General features: G+C 35.2%; 4 protein-coding genes across 5 annotated transcripts; 3 read left to right on the top strand and 1 right to left on the bottom strand.

Moving 5' to 3' along the window:
* The first annotated feature begins 1805 nt into the window (after positions 1–1805).
* LOC108908993 (HIV Tat-specific factor 1 homolog) lies at positions 1806–3593 on the top strand. The gene is made up of 2 exons (XM_018713197.2): positions 1806–1954; positions 2014–3593. The coding sequence occupies exons 1-2, from the start codon at positions 1897–1899 to the stop codon at positions 3414–3416; spliced, it is 1461 nt and encodes a 486-aa protein (XP_018568713.1). The 5' UTR covers positions 1806–1896; the 3' UTR covers positions 3417–3593.
* A 704-nt stretch (positions 3594–4297) lies between these two features.
* Positions 4298–13344, top strand: LOC108909026 (DEAD-box ATP-dependent RNA helicase 20). Of its 2 annotated transcripts, none has more exons than XM_018713242.1 (5): positions 4298–4354; positions 4524–4613; positions 6285–7221; positions 7793–8657; positions 11472–13344. In XM_018713242.1, the coding sequence occupies exons 2-5, from the start codon at positions 4579–4581 to the stop codon at positions 11780–11782; spliced, it is 2148 nt and encodes a 715-aa protein (XP_018568758.1). In that variant the 5' UTR covers positions 4298–4354; positions 4524–4578; the 3' UTR covers positions 11783–13344. The 2 variants fall into 2 exon arrangements, with proteins under 2 accessions (XP_018568758.1, XP_018568757.1); XM_018713241.1 differs by having other exon boundaries at positions 6279–7221.
* A 2832-nt stretch (positions 13345–16176) lies between these two features.
* On the bottom strand, positions 16177–17736 carry LOC108909006 (leucine-rich repeat-containing protein 1-like). The gene is made up of 3 exons (XM_018713211.2): positions 17119–17736; positions 16808–17057; positions 16177–16750 (listed from the first exon to the last, which is right to left on the bottom strand). Exons 1-3 carry the CDS (start codon positions 17607–17609, stop codon positions 16550–16552), a joined length of 942 nt encoding a protein of 313 aa, XP_018568727.1. The 5' UTR covers positions 17610–17736; the 3' UTR covers positions 16177–16549.
* A 611-nt stretch (positions 17737–18347) lies between these two features.
* On the top strand, positions 18348–25133 carry LOC108909041. The gene is made up of 14 exons (XM_018713264.1): positions 18348–18511; positions 18742–18902; positions 18951–19104; positions 19172–19417; positions 19475–19686; positions 19747–19891; positions 19949–20157; positions 20606–20899; positions 20974–21151; positions 21221–21337; positions 21392–21642; positions 21695–22337; positions 22986–23141; positions 23728–25133. Exons 2-14 carry the CDS (start codon positions 18780–18782, stop codon positions 24009–24011), a joined length of 3012 nt encoding a protein of 1003 aa, XP_018568780.1. The 5' UTR covers positions 18348–18511; positions 18742–18779; the 3' UTR covers positions 24012–25133.
* Positions 25134–26530: the final 1397 nt, after the last annotated feature.

The following is a 26530-nucleotide window of genomic DNA, read 5'->3' as shown; positions in this document are numbered from 1 at the left end:
ATGTTGGAGTTTGTTATTTTGCAAGAATCATACTATTTCAATATACATTATTTTAGAAATCGTTCCTTAAACTAATATCTATAAGTCTGCCTTGGGCACACACGTATTTCTAAATTATGTGCCCTGAGCGAATATGATTGGCCGCCCCAGTACCTGATAGTAAATATACAAAAAAAAAATTGCTGAAAAAAGCCAGAGGGACGGCCCTTCGGCCGTCACTCTGGAACAGGCCGCACAAACCAATCACCCCCTACGCGCTTGGAAAAGTATCAGTCTCCAGCTTCTGTGGGATTCGAGATTTTCGATTTTTTTTCTAGACGGAAGCAGTTAAAAAAACGGACCATCACGGCCTGTTTGGCGATCCCACAACCGACTTTAGAAAAGCACTTTAATTTTTTGAGAGCATCGATTTTCTCAAAACTTTTTAGGACTCGGAAAAATCTGAAAATCGGCGCTAAATAATCTAAAACTGCATTCAGTTCCTCTCTAGCTCCCTCGGGTTTCGAGATTACGTTTTTATTTCCATTCGTTCCCATGTAAATTTTTGTAGGGCAGGAAACATACAATACAATGCATGTGTATACTTGGCTGCATAAGAATTCCTAAATTTTGATATATAAATTATGAGTAAATGCATAAAAAATGAACACAATTATAAATTAACCTTCCTTTTATAGAACAGTAATATAATTGTTGTATTTTCTAATGTAACTTAACAGTTCACAATAAAAAGACATGAAAAAAAAAAAACATCTCACCTACGCAGAAAAAAGTCGGTTACAATAGTAGCCGAGAATGAAGCGGGAGCGGAGGTTGTACAGAGAGAGAGGTATAGGAGGGTATATGCTATAGCAGATGCATATGAAACCACGTCTAGAAAGGTACTTTATTATTTTGAAAATTTTTAGGCTGTTAGACATCATTCATTCCATTCAAAAATTAATAGTTCAGTGAAGTGGAACGGTTACTTGTGTCAATTGACAAATCCAGCTGTATTACATAGTTCCAAATGATCGTACCGCCATCTATCTCTCAGAAACTGCACTAAACTTAGGAAGTATTCTTTCGTAGGTAGCTAACTGTAACAGTCTAATATTCACTGATGAATTAGTAGAACTTGTAACTTATAGATGGCTACGCATGTAATATATTACATTATACCAAAATATATTGTTTTTCACTCTGTATCTGTAGATTACGATTAGAAATATAAATATACGAATACGAAAGATAAATATCAACAGCCAAATTTTTGTTCTGAGAACCATAGTAAAGCCACGGTAAAGCTTAGCTTTAATGAGTGCCTTTCGATTTGGCAAAATTAGTAGGTAGAGTAAAGGTAATTAGACTTACTCTGAACTGAACTGATATTAGTGGCTAATAGGAAAAGCACTCCTTGTATGTTTTTGAAGTTTGAGGTTATAAACTAGTGATGGGAATAATCGACCAATTTTGTTAATCGAGTTATCGGTAATCGAGTACTTCTAATAATCGAGTGATCACTCGAGATACGAGATATTGGTCGTTTTCATCCCAGCGGCGCACAAATATGTTTGTATTAGTCATATATTACTTTTAAGTGTAGCTAAAAAAAAAAAAAAGCTCACGCACTTCAAAACCTAACCACTTTTTCGTTTTATAAAAAAAAGGTTACGCAATCAGTGACTATTTGCAGTATGCACTAACATTTTGGGGTGCAACCGTAGGGTAATAATCACTCGAGTGGTGGGAGTAAACATCTCGAGATATCTCGAGTGATCTCAATAATCGAGTACCACTCGATTTTTCACTCGAAATCTCCCATCACTATTATAAACTAAAACTACCACTTGTACTAGAATTTGTACATATTCAGATTTAATGTTTTTTTTTGTTTTAAAAAATTATTTATGAGCTATGAGCATAAAAATGAGTGAAAACTCCGAAATTCTTTGCACGGATGGCGCTTCGTTAGGTGAATAAGAAGAAAGTATAATAATGAATGAAATAATGAAATTTTTTATTTGTTTACAGTTAATGTAAACGAAAGGAATAACCAGAAATCTGTAGATGAAGCAATAGGAGAAAGTAAACAAAAAGACAATTTAAAAAACGAGAATGGAAACGAGTGCGGTAAACCATCAAAGGTAGAAGACGAACGTTCTTCAAATAAACAAAACGAGACTCCAACCAATGATTCTAATTCTTATAATCCAAAAGACGTTCATTACGAAGGAGATGTTGCTATATATACTGAGCCGGGTACAAATACTCAGTACCAATGGGATAATGAAAGGAAAGAGTGGACTCCAAGAAATAACATCGTTTATGGTTTTGAGGATGATACCCATGTTTACACAGACAGTGATGGAATGAAGTATTTTTGGGATAAGGAAAAAACTGCTTGGTTTCCTAAAGTCGATGAAGACTTCATGGCTAGATATCAAATGAGTTATGGTTTTGTAGATAATACCAAAATAGAAGTTAAGAAGCCGCCAGACGACAAAGTGCAACCACAAGATCCAAAAAAAGTTAAAGGCGAGAAGAGAAAAGCCTCTGAACCTACATGGTTCGAAATAGACGAGAATCAAAATACAAACGTGTATGTGTCTCATTTACCTATAGATATCGAAGAACAGGAATTCGTGGACCTGATGCAGAAATGTGGCCTGGTAATGAGAGACCCCCAGTCCGGAAATTTCAAGGTAAAACTGTACAAAGAGCCGGGCACGGATATTATCAAAGGTGATGCTCTCTGCACTTACATCAAAATCGAGTCGGTCGATCTAGCTCTCAAACTGCTTGACGGTTACGATTACAGGGGTCACAAAATCAAAGTGGAAAAGGCAAAGTTTCAACTAAAAGGCACGTACGATCCTAAACTAAAACCTAAAATGAAAAAGAAGAAAGATAAACTGAAAATGAAGAAAGCGCAAGAAAAACTATTCGATTGGAGACCCGAGAAGAAAATCGGTGAAAGGGCAAAACACGAGAGAGTAGTTATAGTGAAGAACTTGTTCGACCCCTCTATTTTCGATACGGACGTGAGTCTTATCTTGGAATTCCAACAGGACTTACGGGAGGAATGTTCCAAACTGGGAGAGGTGCGGAAAGTGCTTCTCTACGACAGGCATCCAGAAGGAATAGCTCAGATTAATATGGGTTGTCCCGAAGAGGCAGACCAGGTGGTAGAACTATTAAACGGTAGATGGTTTATGAAGAGACAGTTATCGGCAGAGATTTGGGATGGCAGGACTAAATACAAGGTAGCAGAAACAGATTCTCAAATTACGCAAAGGATAGATAAATGGGACAAGTTCCTCGAGGGCGGAGAAGAACAGAAAAATGATAAGGTGATACAAAATGATGACGATGAGGGAAGCACACTCGAAGCGAACACAAGAAATGGAGAAAATGTTAAGGAAGAGTGTTTATAAATTGACTTTAAAAATTAAAATGTAAACTAATATTCTCTACAAAATAATTGAACATTGTCTTGGGAATCCCCATAACTCTAGGTTTTAGATGTATTCATTAATATTGTTATTTGGTGAAATTCATTTGGGAATAAAACCATTAAAAATAGTATGTACATAGTGTTGTATAAAATAAAATAATTTATCTACAGCAAATATGTTTTGTTCTGTTATAATTATCTATTATTATTAGTAAAACTCTTACTAAATTAATTGCAAAAACAAAACATACTTATGAAAGTTTACATTGACGTTAACAATATAAATTTACCAGCATCATTAAATATTTAAAACTTATAATCAGTACAATAAGAAATAACAAATATAAAAACCAATCATTTTTAAAGCAGCAGATTTAAATATAATGTATAAATAGATTTTGGTCATGGACTTAGGAAAATATAAGATGTATATTATTTAATCTGCTTTCAAGTAATATTCCCCCACCCAGTCGTGGAAAACGGCAGCCTTTGCGCAGATACATTGTTCCCTGTACCTCTTCCAAGCTCTGATTTTGTCACAAAATATCCCCCCTATTTTGTGGATTTTGTCTGGTCATATTCCTTTTTGACCTACATTTTGAAAATCCCGGGTGAACGGGTTTCATAGTCATCAAACTGATTTATTGTAAGCACTTTGAAAAATAAAATTTCTTAATCGAAAAATCAGATAAATATTTAAGAATCTTCATTTCTCATTCAACATATATTAATGTTGTATGAAATAGTTTCACTTTTGAACATTAAAAGCGGAAGTAATCTTTAAAGGCCCCTCCTTTGCACCAATCAGCTGAGTACGCAAACGTCGTGCAAATTACATGCGCAAAAGCTCCGACGAGCTGCGCACGAACGATCTACGCATTCAGAAAGTCGTTTGTTGGCCGGTCTGGTTGGAGTAAGGTGAGATTTTGCTGTTTAATGGATATATAATTTTATTTAATGGTTTCTTTCACAAAAATATCAGTACCCTTTATATGTACCTTGTCATAAGTTCAGAGAATACTTTAGAAATGTCAGATGTATCGTTAGATATAAAATATTTGGAATTCATTGAAAACCCTCTTTTCAGATAACTGATTTAGGAAGCCATTAGAAGCACTTGCTGACATTCTTTTGCTGCAAAGATGCAGTATAACAACGTTTTTCATAACAATTCAATGTAAGTAGCCACGTTTTAGACCGATATGATTTTCCTACAAAATTTGCCTACAAAATGCTCGCGTAACTTTGAAATTTAATGTCGCCCAAGTACCACCATTTTAGGGTAAATTTCGGCCATATTTGACGATTTTTTTTTTATAGTACACCCAAATGGGAAATTTATTGAATTGGATTAACTTGTAATTCCGTTAAATACAAAACTGTTTGTCTACTCCTTTGTCTGGTAAATGCGACATTTTTGACGAACAGAACAGCTTTTTGATAGATGTGAGTTGCATATTATGAAATCAATAAATAAATGTCATTAATCTACTCCCACTTCTGAAGTAGAAAAATGTTCTGTTCTTAATGGTGGAATTCATAGATCATTTCTAAATTGTTTTGTGTAATAGAAGTACCAAATTGCAGTAAAACATGTAAGAGTTGCTTTGTATGATATTAATTGATTGAGAAGTATGTCTGTCTTTTGTGAACAATATTACCAAATTGCAGTAAAACATGTAAGAGTTGCTTTGTATGATATTAATTGATTGAGAAGTATGTCTGTCTTTTGTGAACAATATTTGTAGATAGTGATGTAATATTAGGATCATTTCTAGGCTGGACATAGATATTATGATGAAAAAATTTAGAGTGAAATTTGTGAAATAAGAAATTAAATTATGTTGCGAGTTCTTCATATGAGCATAGAAATCTAAAAATTACTATGGGTTCCACGTTTCATTATCCAAATATGACTTAGTTATCGTCATCAACATTAAATATACCCGAATATTTATAACACTAAAAGAAGTATTTAAAAAATATATAAGGTACATAATTAAAAATCATTAGTTACTAGCAAAAAATATGAACTTGAGTCAAAAGAAGTTTTTTTTTCCTGTTTCATCCATATTGTATATATATGACATATACTGGGTGTCTGGAAAGGGACATACCCTTGAAACATTGAGCCTCCAAAAAATGTTTAATTTTTTTTAAGATAAATCGCTTTTAAAGATATTACAATTAAATTTGATATAGATATGTTTTGAGATAGCTGTATGTGAATATATACTTATTTTTATTTATCTAAAAGATAAAAGTTGCGAAGAATGCCTTAGTTTTTAATTTTCTACCACATTTCTTTTGTTGGTAGAGGTTTCTGGAAAACTTAAGAGATTTTTTGAAATGTCGCTTTATTTAATATACTTGTTGCGTTTAAAACATCAGTTGTAAAACCAAATTTTAGGCGGTTGCATTTTTTGTATTGCATATGCGTCGGTTCATCAGTTAAAATCAATTATATTTTTATTTGTGACTTTCCTTATCAGTTTATGATAAGCGAGGAACGGATTGTATGTATAAAAAGAGTAGCCATGTATATCCAATTCATGAATATACAGGGTGAAACTAAAATGCTTGGCAAACTTAAAACTATAATCTGTCACAAATTAACAAGAAACTTTCCTATACACATGTTTGGAAACTTGTTTGTTTTATAGGTTTTAGAGTTTGAAAAAATTTAGATTTTTTAGATTAGTTTAGTATTCGAACAATTAAAAACTTGTATACTTGTTTGCTTGTATGAAACATACTGATATACATATCGATTATTGATTCTAAAAAATGAGTTCAATATTTGCGGATATGTGTCACTTACGTTTATATTAATTCCCTTAAGGTTTAGGTCCAGACACGACCGAGTTGACCAACAACAACAGTACAACAAGCAATCGAATTATTGGTCCGGCCCTCCTCAGCACAGCATGGCCCCCGTACAAGACTTTGGCGGTCCAAAGCAGTACAAGAAGAAGCAACTACAACAGAAAGAAGAGAATAACATCCAGCTGTCGCTGCCGTCCTGGCAGGACGCTGACTTAAAGCCTTTCCGAAAGGATTTCTACGAACCCCATCCCAACACCAAGAATAGAAGCCAGCTGGATATCGACACTTACAGGAAGCATAATGACATCATAGTACGCGGCAACGACGTACCGTTCCCCAACTTCTGTTTCGAGGAAGGTAGCTTCCCCGAATACGTCATGCAGGTACTGTTGAAGCAGGGATTTAACGAGCCTACGGCCATCCAGTCTCAAGGCTGGCCTGTAGTGCTGTCTGGGAGAGATCTGGTGGGGATCGCCCAGACGGGTTCAGGGAAAACCCTAGCCTACATGCTGCCTGCGACCGTCCACATCAATCACCAGCAGAGGCCGCAGAGGGGCGAAGGACCGATCGCGCTCATTCTTGCTCCAACCAGAGAACTGGCCCAACAAATTCAGAAGGTCGCTCACGATTTCGGATCGACCACCATGATCCGCAACACGTGCATCTTCGGGGGTTCCCCGAAGGGCCCCCAGGCGAGGGATCTGGAACGCGGCGTTGAAATCGTGATAGCCACCCCCGGTAGGCTGATCGACTTCCTGGAGAAGGGCACCACGAACCTACAGAGGTGCACGTACTTGGTTCTGGACGAGGCGGACCGTATGCTCGATATGGGATTCGAGCCACAGATCAGGAAGATCATACAGCAGATCAGGCCCGACAGGCAAGTTCTCATGTGGTCCGCGACTTGGCCCAAGCAGGTGCAGGCGTTGGCGGAGGAGTTCCTCGTTGACTACGTTCAAGTAAGTACCGTTTTTGGGCCGTTTCGGCGAATATTAACAAATAACTAGAAAATTATGTACTAAAATTACCTTCTATTAACGGAAAATACAGTATATTTTATTTTAAGTAAAATATTCCTTTTTTAACATATTTTTTTGACATTTATGACAATTTCTACTCCTCGATGTTGCACAAATTAGAGCCCTGTTAGATTTTTTTATATTCAACTGGGTGTCGGACTTGTGCTATATAATGAGTGGCGTTTAGGCATCGCCAAAGATGTTCCTATAACTGCATCGATGATTTTGCCTAAATTCCCACATTTGTACTTTAACTTAGAAATAAAATTAAAATCTGATTAGATTCGTTTAAATAAACACTTAAGATTCTTTTTATATTAATTTCCTTGAAATGTTTGATTTCTGATAAATTTAAATAATTTGTGACTGGATCGTTTCTGTAGGTTATTCGTTGCAGTAAACCGACTAAAAATATCTCACTTGTCTAAAATTTGAGTGAAAAAAGTGTTTTCTTTATTAAGTAGCGCGAAATTAGCCTTTAAATAATTTAATATGGTTCTCCTGCGGTTAGGTCAATGTTGGTGGGCTGTCCCTATCTGCAAACCACAACATCAAACAAATCATCGAAGTTTGCGAGGAGGCTGACAAAGAGGAGAAGCTAACGAAACTACTGAAAGAGATCGGGTCCGACAGACAGAACAAAATCATAGTTTTCGTGGAGACGAAAAAGAAAGTCGACGACATCACGAAGGTCATAAAGCGAGACGGTTTCGCCGCCATCTGCATACACGGCGATAAGTCGCAACCCGAGCGGGACTACGTCCTCTCGGAGTTCCGCAACGGAAAATTTTCAATTCTGGTAGCTACAGACGTGGCGGCCAGGGGCCTAGACGTCGAAGACGTCAAGTACGTCATCAACTATGACTACCCTAATTCCAGCGAGGATTATGTCCACCGTATCGGGCGTACCGGTAGGTGCCAACAAGCCGGGACGGCGTACGCGTTCTTCACTTCGAATAACCAGAGGCAGGCCAAGGACCTGATAGCCGTTCTAGAAGAAGCGGGCCAGACGGTCACACCTCAGTTGCAGGAACTCGCTCAGAGTGCCAGGTCCACCCAGAACAACCGGAACCGCTGGCACAACAACCGCAACAAGGACAACTCGTCGCCCAGCTCGCAGAATTCCGGCGGGAAGAGCAAGACCTGGTCCAATAACAAGACGTTCAATAACAGCAACGAATTCAGACCGAACGGCATCAGAAATAACATTAACGGCAACAGGAACGAGGGGGTACAGAGGAATCCAAGGAACAATTATTCCAACTCCGGTTTTACTTATACGAATTCGCAGTTCCAAAATAACCAGGGGTATCAGCAGTCGTACAGCCCCCCCAGCGTTTATCAGCAGATGCAGAGCGGGCAAGGACATTCTTACGGTGAGTCTTTTTAACGTACCACAATTATTACGTACGAATTCATGTTAGTCCGACCAGCGAAGATTTTGTGACCTAACTATTAAACCTCTATTGGCGCAGCAAATCTCGGTGAAAAGTAAAACTGTTTTTTTTTTTCTCTTCAAATCGACTAAATAAAGGGTGATTTAAAATTCAGGGCAAAGAATTTTGGGGGTGTATTTTTGAGGTCAAAATAACTATTTTTCCCTATAAATGTGGGTCCACAAATGCTTAGTTTTCAATATACAGGGTGTTAAAGTTTTTATTTTTTCGATTTTTCAGGAATGATTTCCAAAAACATTTGAATGTCATAAAACCTGAGGGACAGGGGTTTTTTTGGATGCTAAATTTAAATATGTCATTGGTTTTGGCGCTGCTTGTAGAGGGCGCCTCCCTCCTATAAGGGTACTCTTGAACTGAATTGGAACTTTTTTGCTACCCTGTACATTGACGTTTCATATTATAGTCCAATGAATCTGTCACGGCCTTTACAAAAAATACAACCTGGAAACAAAAAATATGACGATATAGGAAAAAATTTCTGAGATAGTGTATTTTTTCTGTGGCGCATAAACAGCGAAGTTAACGTAGAAAAATCATAAAAGTCAAAAAAACGGTTTTTCGCTAATAAAAAAAAACTTGAACTCCAATTGAAAAAAGTTAAATGATAAAGTTGTAGCTATTAAAAAAACTTATCGATTCGTATTTTTAAATATATCCATTGCTGTATTACTTTTCGAGGTATACGGAAAAAACCGTCAAAAATCGACTTTTTTTGTTTTTGCTGTATCTCTTGCAAATTAAGGTTTTGAAACTTGTTACTTGCTGTAAATGTAGCCCTCTTGAAGCAAAAAAGTACCTTTTTTAAAATTAAAAAATATTTAAAAAATTTTAGAGATTGATTTTTCGAAAAAAGGTCATCTCGAAAATCGGATCTTCTTGCTCGATGAATGGTCGTAGAGAAACAAATCAAGGCTCATTTCTTTCCTTAAGAGTTGTATTTTCATGGTAAAAAAGAGTGATAACGATCTTATTCAATTCAAGTGTCCAAAGATGACTTTGAAAAAAGTAAAAAAAAATTGTTCGCGTTTTTCTGGAATATCTTTTTTGATTTTCATTTCTCGATAATGTCTATTACAGGAATCGATTGCTGATATTTTATCGCGAATTAAAAAAAAAAAAACGCTCTACGCCCATCTGAAGCCGAGATCTTTTTTTTTTTCAAAAAATTCCACAGGCCGCTATTTAAGTGCTACAACGTCCATTCTTACAGACATTGAAGTTGAAGACTTATATTTTTAATAAAAAAATACTGCAATTATGCTTTTGATGCTGTCGTAAACGTCATATTTTGTTTTATCTCGTCGAGCTACTCCAAAGTAAGTACAAAAGAATTTTTGTACGTGGTTCAAAAGTCGAGATAATGAAGATTTTGAAAGTAAGAGTACTTTTGAACGTGCGAATTCAGTTTTGGGAGCTGCCGAGTAGCGTTACCCCCACTCCGTCGCCCGCTACAGTTAGCTCGCGCCATGCTCAAATGCCTTGGTTTGACGCACAATTAAAAATGCAGAAGTGGCTAAAATGAACCACAGTATTTCTTTATTGAAAATATAAGTCTTCAACTTCAATCTCTGTAAGAATGGACGTTGTAGCATGTATATAGCGGCCTGTGGAATTTTTTGAAAAAAAAAAAATATATTTCGGCTCCAGAAGGTCGTAGAGCAATGTTTTTTTTAAATTCGCGTAAAAATGCCAGTAATCGATTCCTGTAATAGATATTATCGAGAAATGAAAGTTGAAAAAGATTAGAGAAAAACACAACTAAAAAATTTTTACTTTCTTCAAAATCATGTTTGTACACTTAAAATGATTAAAATCGTTATCACTCTTTTTTACAGCAAGTTTAAAGAAAAAAATGAGCCCTGATTCGTTTCCCTACGAATTTTTATCCGTCAAGCAAGAAGAGCCGATTTTCGAGATGACCTTTTTTTCGAACAATTGTTATAATTCGAAAACTTTTTAATATTTTTTAATTTAAAAAAAAGGTACTTTTTTGCTTGCAGAGGGCTACATTTACAGCAAGCAACAAGATTCAAAACCTTAATTTGCAAGAGATACAGTAAAAACAAAAAAAGTCGATTTTGGAGGTTTTTTTGATATATCTCGAAAAGTAATATTGCAATAGATATATTTGAAAATACGAAACGATAGGTTTTTTTAATAGCTACAACTTTCTCATTTAACTTTTTTCAATTGGAGTTCAATATTTTATTTTTATAGCGAAAAACCGTTTGACTTTTATGAATTTTTTAGGTCAACTTTTATGTGCCACAGGAAAACATTATATTTCTTAGAATTTTTTTCCTGTAGCACCATATTTTTTATTTCCAGGTGGTATTTTTTGTAAGCTGTTCTACCTATTGACTGGGCTATTAGTACGTTTATTTCCCTTTCAATTTTGAGCAAAAGAGGTATACTTGGTCGAAATCTCTCAAGCCAACCGTTTCTAAGATATTGAAGAGTTAAATGCAACCATATTTTCAAATTTTACCGTGATAAATTTTAAAATTTAATTCCACCATCTTATCAGTAACGCAATGATCTTGAATTTTAGCTCTTTACATTTTTGTGATACAACTAACCGTTTTCGAGAAATTCACTACTGACTAAACGGTAGTATTGTCACTATTGTCTGAGGCTAGTTAAATTTAATTTTGAATGCAGAAAACCGCTATTTACTTTACTGTAACGTTAAATATTTTTCCGTTCTCCAAAAATAAAACGATCGTATTTCAGGCAACAACCCTCGCAGCTACAACAACCAACGGTACAACCGTCAATCGTACCAGGGCCACTCCCAGGGCGGCAGCCCCAACATGTACCACACGATGCCCGCCCATTACATGATGCAGACGCCCGGCACGGACGGCATGCAGTCCATCATCAACCACAAGTTCTTCCAGAGCCGAGGCCTGCCCAGCACCACGAACCCGTGCGCCTACCAGTCCATGGGCCAGGGCCAGGCGGCCGCCTACAACCAGTTCCCCGGGGCGGTGCAGTACGCCTACCAGTACACGCAGCCGCCCACCGCTGCGGTGCAGCAGTAAGTCTCCTCCGGGAGACGTTCCCCTCTGCCAGCACATCGGACGGTAGTCAAAAATTAATATTCCAGTACAAAATTAGTCGTTGCGACGTGTCGGAACAAATTTCTTTTTTTTTTTTGTCTCCTTTGGGCTGCTCCCGTCCCCGATGTGGTGGTCCCCCCCCCTCCCATAGGTGGTGGCTGCACTGCTTCGCTTGATGTTATAAAACCCTACCCGTTAAGGCTCTCCGAAGATTCTAGGTGTTTGTTCGCTGCAGCGGCCCTTCTGCTCCCCCGGCAAAGCCGCCCGTCAGCGTCTATGTTTATATCCCTTTAGTGTGTACTCTCTCTGTGTGAGTTGTTAGCGTAGTACCCAGTAACTATCTGTATGCTGTTGAAATGCACGAAACATATAGAAGGGGAGTTTGGGCTTGTTTCGTTATAGTATTTTATACAATATTGATGCTGAGATGTATCGTACCGAAATGTAGTTAAATAAAGCAGTCAAAAATTTATATTTCAATGCGTCCGCGTGCCGACGGAAGGATCTGACTGGGTTGGAAATTGATGGTAGTTTTCAGTTTTTTATTTTATTTTCCTTTTTTATTTCGTTCAGGCGGTGGTCGCCGAAATTCCGCGTTTGGTAGTTCTCGATTCTTTGAATTATGGATGTTTGACTGTACCGGGAAATTAGCCAAGAGTGAGAGTTCAATGATTTCCGGTGTGTACGTGTCGTATGCCCGTACCACGTTTTATTTATTGCGGATCTTGACATGACTGCTTGTGTCGTGTACATATGCGTAGTATTAAGTATTTAACTCGTTCGTCGTTTAGCGTGGTGCTGAAGAGCGCTTACGTCCATCTGTGATATTTTAGCGAGTAAACGGTAGCAAAAGAATAATAATATAAACTTTTCCGAATCGGGAGAAGCGCCAATGAAGCGTTAAGGTTAAAGCAATGTACTTTACAAAAAAGAAATACATTGACAGGAATGTGATATTTTCTATTAAGACTGAAATATCTAGATATATTTTTTTTATACTTGGCCGAAGAACCCGGTCAAAATTAAACCTCAAATAACTTAACATTTTTATGTCGTGTATTGTTTTTTTTTTTTTTTTTAATTATAAAAAGAAAAGGTTGTTGAAGTGCGATTCTCTGAAATCGGACCGAGCGCGCGCAGATATTCGTTGTGCACAAAAAGTTATTTCATTATTCTGTAATGTTATCATCGCGCCATTGCATTGTAACGATTGACGATTTTACATAATATTTAATATTTTTCAATCAATATCTTCCTTTGATTGTAATCTCAAAGTACCCCTAGTAATCGTAAGTCTCGACCAGAACTGTTTTGAAATCAAATGTGATCCTCAAAGAAGCGCGATTTTGGTCACGTTTAGTGTATAGTGTTTTTCATTGAAAAAAAATTTATAGTCACATGGCGCCCACTTATTAAAACTCTCTAAACGATAATGATAGAATTATTTATACTCTTCTGTAAGTTTCCAGCAAGTGCATTTCTTGAATGTAATACAGTATTAATATTATATAGTTGTAATTTAAATATATCTTTCATTTTCTTATTGTTTTTTGTGTTATTTGTTCTATTTTTAAATTGGATGTATATGGAAAATCCATTGAAAATTCAAATAAAGATTTACTAATATATTGCACGGGTGGTTTTCATTGCTTCCACTTCGCCAAATCGAACTTTACAGAGAATTTCTGTCCTGAGGAATGTACTTTGACCATGTCCTAAAACTTTTTGAAAAAGTCCCTGAAAGGTCCAAAAATAAAGTGCTTTTATAAAGACGGTTCCTAGTTGAGGAAACGAAACGCTGAACTTCGGAAATCTGTGCAGTAAGTTTGATCGTGATACGGTTTTTTGCATTCGATTCGTTAGAGCGTCCAGAAAGTTTGTGACCCTTGTGATCAATGAGAAATGAAAATTTCATCGGTGCATAAGAAAAATACATTTTTAAAATTGCATCGAAGTTAAAATATGAAAAATTTATAACTTGTCGGAAATGAGTTCAATGGTCTCCGAGGTACCTAGTACCCAGGGTGGTCGGTTTCCACGTCGTCTCCTGGAGTTTTGTGGAAATTCATTATAAACTTAGCCGAAAATCGTTACCTCGGGGTTTTTGAGGTCACTGAACACGAATATCACAGCGGCAACCGTTGCCGTCGTGATATTCGTGTACAGCGACCCCAAAAACCCCCGAGTAGCAAAATTGAACTCATTTCCCTTATAAAATTTTTATTACTCATGATGGATAAGTCCTATCTTTTCGCATATTTTTTAAGTCGGTAACTAGCTGTTTGCCCACTCAATTTATTTGCGTGCAGTAATATTACTTGTCGCACGCAAATTGCCAATAAAACTCGCAAAATTTAAATACACACTCGAAAATATTATTTTTAAAAAGTTAAATTTAAATGACAGTTATTTATGTCAACTTAAACTGAAAATGTGGACCCCACGGGGGCTTCGCCCGTGGACTCTTAAGATTTCATTGCATTCGTAATAAAAAATAGTATGTGCTATTCGTGCGGTTCTCTATTGCCCACTTGAGCAAGTGAGCGCACGAACGAAGTGACTGCTTTTGTGGGCAATAGACAACTTACCGCACTTATTGCATAATATAATATTTTATTTTTTAACTGAGATGCAATTTTAAAAATGCATTTTTCTTATGCACCGATGCAATTTTCATTTCTCATTGATCACATAGGGTCACAAACTTTCTGGACGCTCTAACGAATCAAACGCAAAAAACTGCATCACGATCCATCTTACTGCACAGATTACGGAGGTAAGGCTATTTTTAGTGCTTTATTTCTTCGACTCTCCGTACACAACTGGCATTGCCAAACACGCTTTGATGGTCGGTTTTTGTGCAAAGGCTTCTGTCGAGAACAAAATCGAAATAGTTCTATAAAAATTAAAGGATGATTTATTTGTGTTATTTTTAATGCATTTACCAAATGCAGGGTGTTTGGAAAAGTTGCTACAAAATTTAAAGGGGTGAAAGTAGAGCCAAAAAGAGGGAAAATAGTTCTTGTAAACATTGGTCCTGATTTTTATAAGATCCACTTCTTATTTGTGGAAGGGTGAAATGGGCGGTGACTATTAGACGCCTTCATTATAGCCATCTTTATCGGATGGATTTCTGTGACTTATGGCCGGTCCTCATGTACAATAATTTAGTGCGGAACTGCGGAGATGCGGAATCACGTGATCACAATATCGAAAAAATATTGGACGCACAGCAGCCATTTTGAAAAAGTGACAGAGCCGCATGCGTTCCGGATAAAAGTTGACGGTTCAACTTTTTCCGTATTCTGGTGTTTACTTTTGTGCTCGTGTGACATTTATCGGCCATTTGTATTTGTTTATATTCTGAAAACGTGTTTGATTAGTTTATTTTTTATCTTTTTCGTCTCTATAATTAATTATCAGCCAAGAAAATATCTCTCACCCACATTTTTTAATGTTTTTTTTGAAACTCCAGAATAGAATTGTATAATACATTTTTATAAATCTTTCTCGGTAACATTTTTTATACCTCAAAGCACAGTCTCTGTATTGTTTCATTGAAACAGCAAGAGCCAAGAAAGCTGTATCTTCATCAAAGTTTTACATTGTAAATATATTTCACATAAAGATTAATAGATAATTATTTGAAATATCTCAATGAAAATACTCGAAAAGAAACCGGTACAAATTTCTAGGTTATCCGCATCTACTATTTTTGAGATTTGCATTTGGACAATAGTTTGAAAATTGCGGAGATTCGCAGTTACGCATCTCCGCAGTAAATAATTGTACATGAGGACCGGCCATTACTTTATCGTTCTCACGTAACGGCCGATGAACCATGGGGACTTTTCGACCCTGTATATTTAAAAATTTAAGAATTCTTATGCAGCTGTGTATACACATGCATTGTAATGTATGTTGCCTACCGTACAAAAACTTACATGTAACCGTAAAGAAAAAAATTGAAAACTTAAGGTGCTAGACAGGAACTGCATACAGTTTTGGATTGGCCAGAACCGTTATAGTTCATCGGAAATACTTCAAATATTTCAGTCCTAAAATTTTTGAGAAAATCGATGAAAATTGTTAAAAAATTAAAATGCTCATCTAAGGACAGGTATGGATCTGGGGTCGCTGAACATACTATAATGGTAGGTTTTTGTGCAACTGACCCACTTGTGGGCAGCAAGGGTGATAATTTATTGCGATTAAGTCTCCTTTTGTACTGGTTGTGTAAAATAATTATGCTTAAAAAAAAATCAATTCAAGGCTAGTGTGAACGTAAAGGAAGCATCCAAAATAATAAAAATAGGAAAAGTAACTCAGTTTTCATAAATATGAATTTATTTAAATAACAAAAACATATATACATATTCGAGTTTTATTAGGAAAAAATAACATTGAAAATGAATGAGATGCTGTTAAAAAATTTTAACTGCACAAAGGAAAGAAAATGTTAAATCTCGTTTATAAATTTTTTAAAGGGTACAATCTTAAATTATCCTTTAAGGTAGCAGTTTTTTAGATAATCGTTTATATAAATATATATTGCCGGAAGAAAAATCTGTTTAATTCAAGGCTTTGACATATTAATACATACAGATAAACGTGGCCTTGATTCAAGTAACTCCATCAATAGTTTAACCGCCTTTAATAATATATTTTCAAGCTTTATCAACGGTAATTATTTCAATAATTCAGCTGAACGTGGCCCTTCACAAATAAAAACAACACAAAAACCAACAACTAAAAATTAAACAGGTACTTGGACAGCCTTGGAATATCCGTAAGGACCTCTTCATCCTCACTATCTGACTCTGTGGAGGAATAGTTCAAGTCGGAACTATCCATGCTTACGTCCCAGTTGTCAGAGCTTGAATCTGAATCATGTCCGAATAAATCTAAAATGTGATTTTCGGTGCCCGTTATGATGACATTTGTGAAAATCTGCAACGACAGTTTGAAATACATTGCTGAGAAAATTTTATGTTGCAAGTGCCTTACCTTATCATCTGTCAGCTGAAGGGGGTTATTTAACAGATTGATCTTTGTATTAGGCATAGCAAAAATCATTGCTTCGGGTAAAGAAAAAAATTCGTTATTCTGAAGATGGAGGTATCTCAAAGTTTTAATTTTCGATATTTGATGAGGTATAATATTAAAGTTGTTTTTATTAAAGTTTAAATGTATTAATGAGAGTTTTCCAAAGTCTTGAGGTACGTTATGCAGATTATTATCTTCTAATGTTAACCACCTGCAAATACAATGTTCCACAATGCCAAAAAAATACCTTCCAAATAATCGTATACCATTACCTTAATTTTTTTAAACTGCAAATTGCATTAGGTAGTTTAGATATCTTATTATGCCTTGATCCAAACGTTTCTAAATTTATTAAGTTTCCTATGTCTTCCGGCAACGAAGTCAAACAGCAGCTATTACACCATAATATTTCTAAAGAAGTTAGGCAACTAATGTCTTTTGTCAAGTGTTTAATGGGGTTATGGCTTATGTTTAAAGTTATCAGTTGTGACAAACATTTTAAAGCCTCTGGGAACCTATCTAAATTATTATATTCTAGTGCCAAATGCTGCAAATTTTTTAATTGAAATACATCACACGGTAAATCTCTTATCTTGTTATGGCCCAGTTTTAAGGAATACAAATCTTGGCAATTGAGTAAAATATCAGGAAGGGCAGTTAGATCAAAATCTTCTAAAGTTAAATTTCTAGCTTTCGAACAATGCGCCTTCTCAATTTTGGCTATAACACGATTTCTTTGAATAAAGTCGTACACTGGATTCATTTTGAACTCCGTTTGTGGATTTTTGCACTATTCTAAAACTACATGTATTATGTAAATAATAAACAACTACTTCATTTTATAAATATTTTTGTTGACAACTGAACTAAAACTGTAACTAGTCTGTAAGTCAAAGTCAAACAATTTACATAACACGTGACTTAGAAACCATAACTGCTAAAATTATGGAAAATATTCAGGGGTCCGTTCAGAAACATAGATTTAAGAACAAAAAGATAAGACTTTAAGGTATATACTACTCTTAAGGCGACAATGTAGACGAGTGACGGAGAGAGAGGAGACAGTTTCGGTACCATCTTTCTCTCTCGCACGCAGGTGCGTGATTGGCTAACGCAACTTCTTCATGAACGATTAGAGAGAAGAAGCGAGTACCCAAACTATCGCCCTTTATCTCGTCAGAGTCTACACTTTTTAACACGCGGTGTTTCCTCTATGTAATATATGCTCTAATCATGCACGGCATTTGAAATAGGCCGTTTTTACTGTAATACATTTCATTTAAAAAATCGGAAAGAATAATATAAAATATAGCATCAAAGCAGTGACGAGACTATCCTGTTTTCCAAACTATAGTACAGATATTTTTAATTTGCCTTATCTTTTCAATGAATAATTACCTAGATATATTTTTAGTTAGCATTCGAACAGATTCTTCAAATAATAAATCAATAATTTGGAGTTTGTGCATTACCCACAATGAATACGTTTAGTTAGGCCAAACATATGTTTATGATATATCTTCAATAAAATTTAATTTTTTCTACAGTGTATAATAAAACAGAGACCGTTTGTGCGCTGTAGTTAGAAAAGTAGGGGTGCGTTACTAAATTTGACTGTGATATTAAAAGAAAAATCATTTAATACGGTAATAATTTTTTACAGAGGTGAGTTTCAGCATGAATTGTGCTGCGCAAAATGCTTTTTCTGATTATGTATAAAAATACAGAAGTACTATCAGTTGGCAATTATAAGATTTATAAAAACGTGATTAAAATTACGTTAACATATACAGGGCGTATTATATTTTTATTACAGTAAGGAGAAAATATATTCACCAATTTTGTTAGACAAAATAACTTTTCTACTAAATAGTATCATTATATACTTTTTATAGTTTTGAAAATGAAATGAGATAAAGACATCACGATCAGAATGGCCACATATCCAGGAATGAGTCTAAGAGGAGAAGTCAGGGAAAGTATTTCTTTAGACGAAGATGACTTGAGCGACGTGGAGGATGAGGTTTTTATCAGAGATGGAAAGAATGGCTATAAGGTATAAAATAGGAACAATATATTTTGGTTTTTTATCGACTTTTTCCAGTTAGCAGAAGAACTGAATGTTAAAAGACCTTTGATGGCGCCCAGGAGAAAGCTGGGTAAACAGGATATCGGTACGAGACTGAAAAATAAACCGCCGTGTAGGGCTTTCTGTAAACCTTGTTGCTACGTTTCGGCGGCACTTGCCGTTCTTATAGGTAATACAAATATATATACATTACAGTAATGAACGTATTTTTGGATATCTATCTTTTCACATTTTAGGACTTATAATTTTAGTAGTGATCCTAGTCTCCATGTACCCATTGCCTTTGGATCGGTTCAGAGATTGGGTTATCAAAAAATCGCATCCCGAAGACGACGGTAGGACCAAACTATTACCTTGCCACAACTTAAAAGTAACAGAGGTGTGGTCGGTTACGTTGCCAAAACTAACCACGGATTCTCCTGTACGCTCTTTAGATGTCAATGCCGACGGTGTGGAAGATATATTATTTGGATTTGGGACAGGTAAGTAGTTACAGTTAACTTTGTATTTAATTAAGACATTATTTATCGCCCTTGTAGGTGATAATTCCGACGTATTACCTCCTGACATTTTCTGTCCAGTAATTATGAGTGTACAGCCTCCCTGTGAGGGAGGTGTTGCAGCGCTGAACGGAATAACTGGAGACATAATTTGGCGACACTGGTTTAATGACACTATATTTGGCTTACATTGTACGGCTGATATAAACGGGGATATGCAGAAGGACTGCTTGGTGACCGGCATGAAAGGGGTAAGCGATATTACTTGTATCACTCGTTTATGAGTTGCAAATCTGTAAATTTAATTTTAGACCATCGCAGTAATCAATTCCAAGAATGGAAGTGTCATTTGGCAATTAGATACGGGACTGTCAAACATCTTTGTAGCCAATTTCATCCAAGACCAAAACAACGACAGCGTTTCGGATATTTTGGCTTCTCATTCGTCGCTGACCGGTATATGCCGAATACATTTTATCGCGACAGTTCACTACACTAATCTATAATTTTCAGCTGAAAGAGACGGCCATATCGTTTTGTTTTCTGGAAAGGATGGGCATGAGATTAAAAGGACATCGACGTTTGATAATGCCAAAACATTTTATATGCCACAAATGGTATCGCTAAATAGCAGCGTCTTTGTACTTTTTGGAACCGGATCTCCGTCCACTCCTGGAAATTTAAGTTTAACACCTTTGAGTGACATAATGATGGGAGTTTTCGTAAGTGCTTTATAAAATATCGGAAATTATCATTTTTGATTAATGCGAGTGACGTAGTGTTAGATAAAAGTAAAATAGGTAACAAGTGAACTAATTTCATAAGCAAATAATATTTCTATTATTGGTTAACCAAAAATGACCACAATTTTTTGGAATTTAAATAGGACATCTGTTTATTCCGGTTTGAAACTAGATTTTAAACAATTCTGTTATTTTACATAAAAATTTATCAAAAAAATTGATGTGTCCATTTCTTATCTTTAGAAACATAGAATCGATCCATAAATTTAGAGCAGATTAGTAAAATTTTCTTTTTATGAATTATGACTACTTAAAGATGACTTTTTTAAATAATTTTTTCTATCATCCGTCACCAAATGTTTTAAAGTAGTTTCGTTTTCCAAAACAGAAAACCTAACTTACAACATAAAGTTCATTTTTGTTGTAGTCGAATCAAACACAAGTATTATATAGAGACAAATTCAAGGGTATAATAACACCGTCCATTATAGTGGATATAACAGGAGATAAAGTACCAGACATTATTACAGCCATGTACAATTCGACCGTAGTTGCAATAAACGGAGTAACACTCCAACAAATATGGAATTACACAATTCCCGGACCCAACTCGGAGACTAGCATCAGTCCTACGCCTGGATATTTCAATTACGATAACGTCACTGACTTTTTAGTTATTTATCAGAAATACGACAGTATTCTCAACAACAACTACACACAGGTGAGTGTCCAGGTTGACGTTTGTCATTTGTTTTTAATTTTGGATAAGAATTTCTTTCTTTTACTTTTCCTCAGGCCTTCATTATTGACGGCAAAACCGGACAATCGATCTATAGCCCTTTCGGGGGAAGCCTGATCACCCAAATGGGAGGGCTAACTATCAGCATGGAGAATCACGGGTACGACATGTATTTATTTTGGACAGCAGAGTGTACTAACATCGAAATGTTCAAGAAAACAGGGGTCCAAAAAGGTACATTAAACAATTAGTCAATTTTTCAAATAATTGAGTTGTTAATATAAGTTGTTTCCGTATTTTTAGGAAAGTTGGGTGATTTTTATGATGAATGTCGCCGACAGTTTAACACGACTAGAATTTTGAAGTTGAACGTGTTGAATCAGTTCCATCAACCACCAGGGTTTGTCATTTACAATTCGGGTAAGTCCTCATAAAGCAATTATTATTACAGTATTAGAACATTTTAATTTTTAGTTGATCATGTAACGAAAGAATTTGGCAGCATGAAGTCGTCGTTGAAACAAGTAAAGGAGTTCTATCGTTCGCATGAGAAAGTTCACATTGAAGCGGCGGGTCAGAGTGAGGTGGACGAAAATTACAGCGTTGACGCACCCATAGGAATCAGGAAATATGGAACCTCTAATTTCCGACATAAAGACGGTCGAACCGGCATCGTCAAAGACTACGGTCCTTCGGAGGTGAACAGCCCCATTGTCGAGGATCAAGTATAAAAACATCGATTCTCTTTTTTAATATCTTAATAATCTTGTATTTCAGGATGGCGCAATCTCGAACACGGACTACGACTGGCCCCAAAATCAGCCCTCGAATGTATTAAACGATTTAGATGGCCTGGAGCCTGAATTTAATAATTATCCCATCGATGACAGCATCCCGTACAACCAGAAGCACTTGCTTATTGACGAAAGCTCTCGGAAAATGGGCAGCCGCGATCCGAGAAGTAAAGAGAAGACAGAGTCATCCAATAAAGTAGATCCCAACTCCAAAAGCAACCAAAAGGAAAAGTCAAGATCCAGTACGAAAAAGAAAAATTTATCCGATAAAAAATATGGAATATATGATTACAAAAATCTCCGCTCGGCGCAAAATAGGCTCCTCCACGACATAAATAACATACCGACGGAAATTTTGAAGGATACTTTCTTCAAGAATGAGGAGAGACGATTGAGGAAATCCAAGTTCGAACAGAGGGATATCAACGCTCACAATGACAAGATAAAAGAAAACGAAGACATACAGAGCATTATAGAGGAAGAAAAGGTGGCTCTGCAGAACAATTCGCTGAATCTTTGGGACTTGGAATCCGAGAAGGAGGTACAGGACTGGGAGAGTGGAAATTACAGAGGAAAAAGGGAAGTGAACTATACTTTTGATAGCGTCACTAAAATTACATCAGTAGGTGAGTAATGCCTTAAATGGATATCTAGGTCTAAGCTAACACAAAATACCAAGTTGGTTAATAGGAAACTGCAAGCGGAGATCTTTGATTTTATCTTTGCATCATATGAAAGTTCTTATTTTTCTCCACAACTTTTATTAAACAGGTTTTTCCATATCTCTTCTCGTTGGAAAGATATGAAATGACAAATAGAGAAAAACACGGGTTCGATCAAGTGTGTTACTGATTTTATCAGCATTGCCGTAGAAAACATACATTTAATGTTTATTACTGATGTGTTTTAATTATTTTTATTAATACGGCTTTATAAAAACCGTAAATGATTTATATGATATAAAATGAATGAATACGAACTTTGAAGTATTTTTTCCACAGCAATCTTTCGAATGGGAAGAGGGCTCAACTTACCTAGGAATTTTAAGTTGTATATTTATATTAATGTCGTAAAGATCCTCATTTGCGGTTTCCTTTTTGGTTTTCTGTAACGGCAGCCAAGTGAACAGCAAATATTTTATGACTTAAAATAGAAAAAAAAAGGTATGCACAGTGTTCAAATTTCTAAATAATTGATTTGTTGTTCATTTTTATAGTCCGCGTTACAGAACTGGACGTGTTAATATTTTCTATGAAATGTATGGTTACTTTCAGGTGCAGTAGTAAATCCTTTCAACGTCTCGAACAACACGAATGCCATAGACATTGTTTTCGTAACTTATTGGCAACCGGCTATTTTAGAAGAGGACGTCTTATTGAAACAAGACATACACGATTGTGTGGAAGAAAAACTATTGCAAAAATCAGAAGGTGAGCAATAGTATTAACGAAAAAAAAATCATTTAAACAAAAAAATATGTACGTTTTACTTTTTGTACAGGGTGTTTTCTAAGTCTATCCCATCACTTCGAACATAAGACCGTTGGTTTTCTAAAGGCTTAAGTCTGAAGCAATCTGAAGAATGTTCAGGGTTCATAGTTCAAAAGTAATAAAGAATTCCCTGACTTTTCCAGGTTTTCCCTGACTTATAAAAAAAAATCCAGGTCACTTGTAGTTCATTTTTACATACTAATTGGTGTTTATGCATTAAATTTTTTTTCGACTGGACTCGCATAATCTTTTTTATACCCTAACAACCTCTTATAAAGGTTTCAAAACCATAAATAGTTTTCTCTTTCAAGAACCCAGGGCCGGCTTTCACAAAATTTCCAGTTGCAAACATCAAATTCCCTGACTTTCATGAATATTTTTAAAATTCCCTGACTATTCCCTGTTTTTTATGAAGAATAACAAATTCCCTGACTTTTCCCGGTATTCCCGGCCACTACGAACCCTGATGTTATACCACGGACTTAAAAAGCACCCAGTATATTTCGTTGACATTTTACACTTGCAGATCAAAGTCACGAGTACCCAAAAACGATGGAGAAAGATCAGAGGGCTTCATATAAAAGAGAATGTTTGGCTGAACAGGCCAATTTAAAAAATGATGTCGCCTATTTCCAGCAACTGTTTCAACTTAGATTAGGTCAAATGACCGTCTACAGATTAAGAATAGAATGTGAATGCTTAAGTGTAAATACGAATGAAAGGTGTGTTAAATTTTTACCCAAGAGTGATCAAAGCTATCCCTCATATTTAGGAAGGAACGGCGACGGTGTTTTCTTTGTTAGAGATTAGTAATTTCTTAATTCGTTTGGTTTAATATGCCCTTAGAAAGTGAGAAATGTTTGTCACCTAATACAGATCCGATTACACTGGGGTATTTTTAGTTATTTATTAACCACACATTTTTATAATCATTGTTAATTAGGCTGGACATCGTCAAAAGCTAGTTATAAATCAGATGTAAAGTAAATAATGTTTTATATTTAAAAAATAGTAGCAAATAAGTAAAAATACCTCATACATTCTATTTTTGTGTACCTGGATTAATTTAAATAACACTTTACATAGTAATTTTTAAATCTATGTTAACAGCTAGTGATACCAAAGAGGTTTTATTATTTTGTGGAAAAGAAAACGTCTATTTTATATGCAGAAATATTCGACAATCTAATATTATTTGTGGTGAATTGTGAAATTTAGTTATACAATCAATAGTACTATCACAAAAATTCTTTGCGATGTATGGGTTGATTCTGCGCACACCTGTAAACAAATATGTAACTTATTATAAGCTTAGATAATTTGCAATTCTACGTTACATGCAGCTTACAGAAGTTCTCACGAAACTGTGATTTTCACAACTGAACCAGATGTCATCAGAACGGCTTACCGGATCTTTGTGTGAGGTTAAAGAAATATAAAATAATTCTGACCAATTTATTTATTTGAAGAATGAATCTATTAATTTACGGAATATAAATCTACCATCTGAGAGATTTTGATATAAACACTTGTTCAATCTTATTTCACATTGTTTTATGTTTACTTTTTTCCAACTATTCATTTACCACTACTATAAAAATATGGGCAGCAAACTTACCAGTAAGGTTTATATTTTTATGATTTATAGATACAAAAAAACTATATTTAATTGATGTTTCACTTTCATTTTATATAAAAATACGTTTGTAGATGAAATTTTTAAGGTTAAGGTCAATGCAAATTCAGTGACGTGAAGTTGCAGCTGCAGTAGTTCATTTGCATCTCTGTCCAGGGAGTACAGGGACGGCTCCAGAATTGCATACTTTACGTAAATATTGTAACAAAATTAACCGTGGCTTATTATATAATTATAAATTTACAGAGAAACACAGAATCGACCGTTTATTATCGTTTAAAAAAATACAAATATTTGTGAAATAGCAAATATATGAAAAATTATATTAATAAACATATAATAATATCAATGCTTCCTTCATATTGCTCTATATTAAAGTATTTAACAAGGTTACTATAAATCAGTAATACTACAGTGATAAATTACAAAACAAGTGTTAAAAGAATTACACCCATAATTTTATTTGGGTTACAGTCAGTGACGGCTCGTGAAAATTAAATGGGTCATATTTTAATAATAATAAAGAATAGGACTCATATTGTTTTGTAAAGGATGACTTCTAGGTCCACATAAAAAAATTTCATGATGAAAAAATTTTGAATAAAATATAGGCATATTTGGGAAAGGGATGTACATTATTTGCAAAATATTTTTTTATCATAATTGACTAATACACAAGATCAGGGCTAAGCAATGTAAGGCGTTCCTGGACGGAAATGCGGTCTACTGCATAATATATCCACATAAAATTTTGTGAAAAATTAGAAATATCTGCCAGTTGATAATTTAGAAAACATATTTTAAATACATATACAACCCGTTTCGAGATCTCTGGGTGGGCCATTCCTATTTTTCCAAATTTTTTCAACGAAAGTTCGCTAGGTGACACCTAAAAATCATCCCCTAACCAATGATATGGGTCCCACGCTTCATTATCCCGTCACTGGTTTATTTTTAATTATAACATCTATATCTAAAGTCCAACCCTGTCTGCTAAAGCTTACCTTATATGGTTATTTTTGATGTACTAATCTATTGTTTTTTTATCTTTGTGCTTTGTTTTTTTTAAGCTTGGTTTACAGATGTTGTACATTTTTATGTTTCTTATTGTGTATAAAGTAAATCCATGGTATATAAAGCTCATGTGCTTGAAAATCTCGAGCGTCATTTAACTATTTGTTCGCGTTTGAGTTCTTGAGCTTCACGTATAATACAAAAACGCAGTAAAGATATACTTGCACACAGTTACACGCGCAAAAGAAAATGTTTTTTAAAATGTATTTTTTAATGATATGTACAACACATGTAAACTAAATTATTCTTACCAGTAAGTATAAACCCTTGTAAATCGTAGGTACCTATTTATTTCACAATGTATACATTTAGAAACATATATTATAAACTATTTTGCATAATAAAATTTTGTGTATAAAATGTGTTTAATTTCCAATTTTTTTTCTATATTATAATGAGCTTAATAAAGAACAGCTCACACTAAGTTTAATAATCATTTTCTATTTGAAGTCACTGATTTTCTACATAGTCATAAATTCAAGTCCTATCCTTTTAAAAATATTACAAAATGACAATCCTGAGTCGCCGCGCCATTATTCTATGGCTAGAAATTGGCCTCAATGATTTGGGATCGAGGGGGATTATCCCTCTTTATCCTGCCTCATCTCGTGTAGGCCTG

This window comes from Anoplophora glabripennis, unplaced genomic scaffold, assembly GCF_000390285.2.
Source record: "Anoplophora glabripennis isolate ALB-LARVAE unplaced genomic scaffold, Agla_2.0 scaffold72, whole genome shotgun sequence".
Classification (NCBI taxonomy): domain Eukaryota; kingdom Metazoa; phylum Arthropoda; class Insecta; order Coleoptera; family Cerambycidae; genus Anoplophora; species Anoplophora glabripennis.
This window is presented reverse-complemented; position numbering and strand designations above follow the sequence as displayed.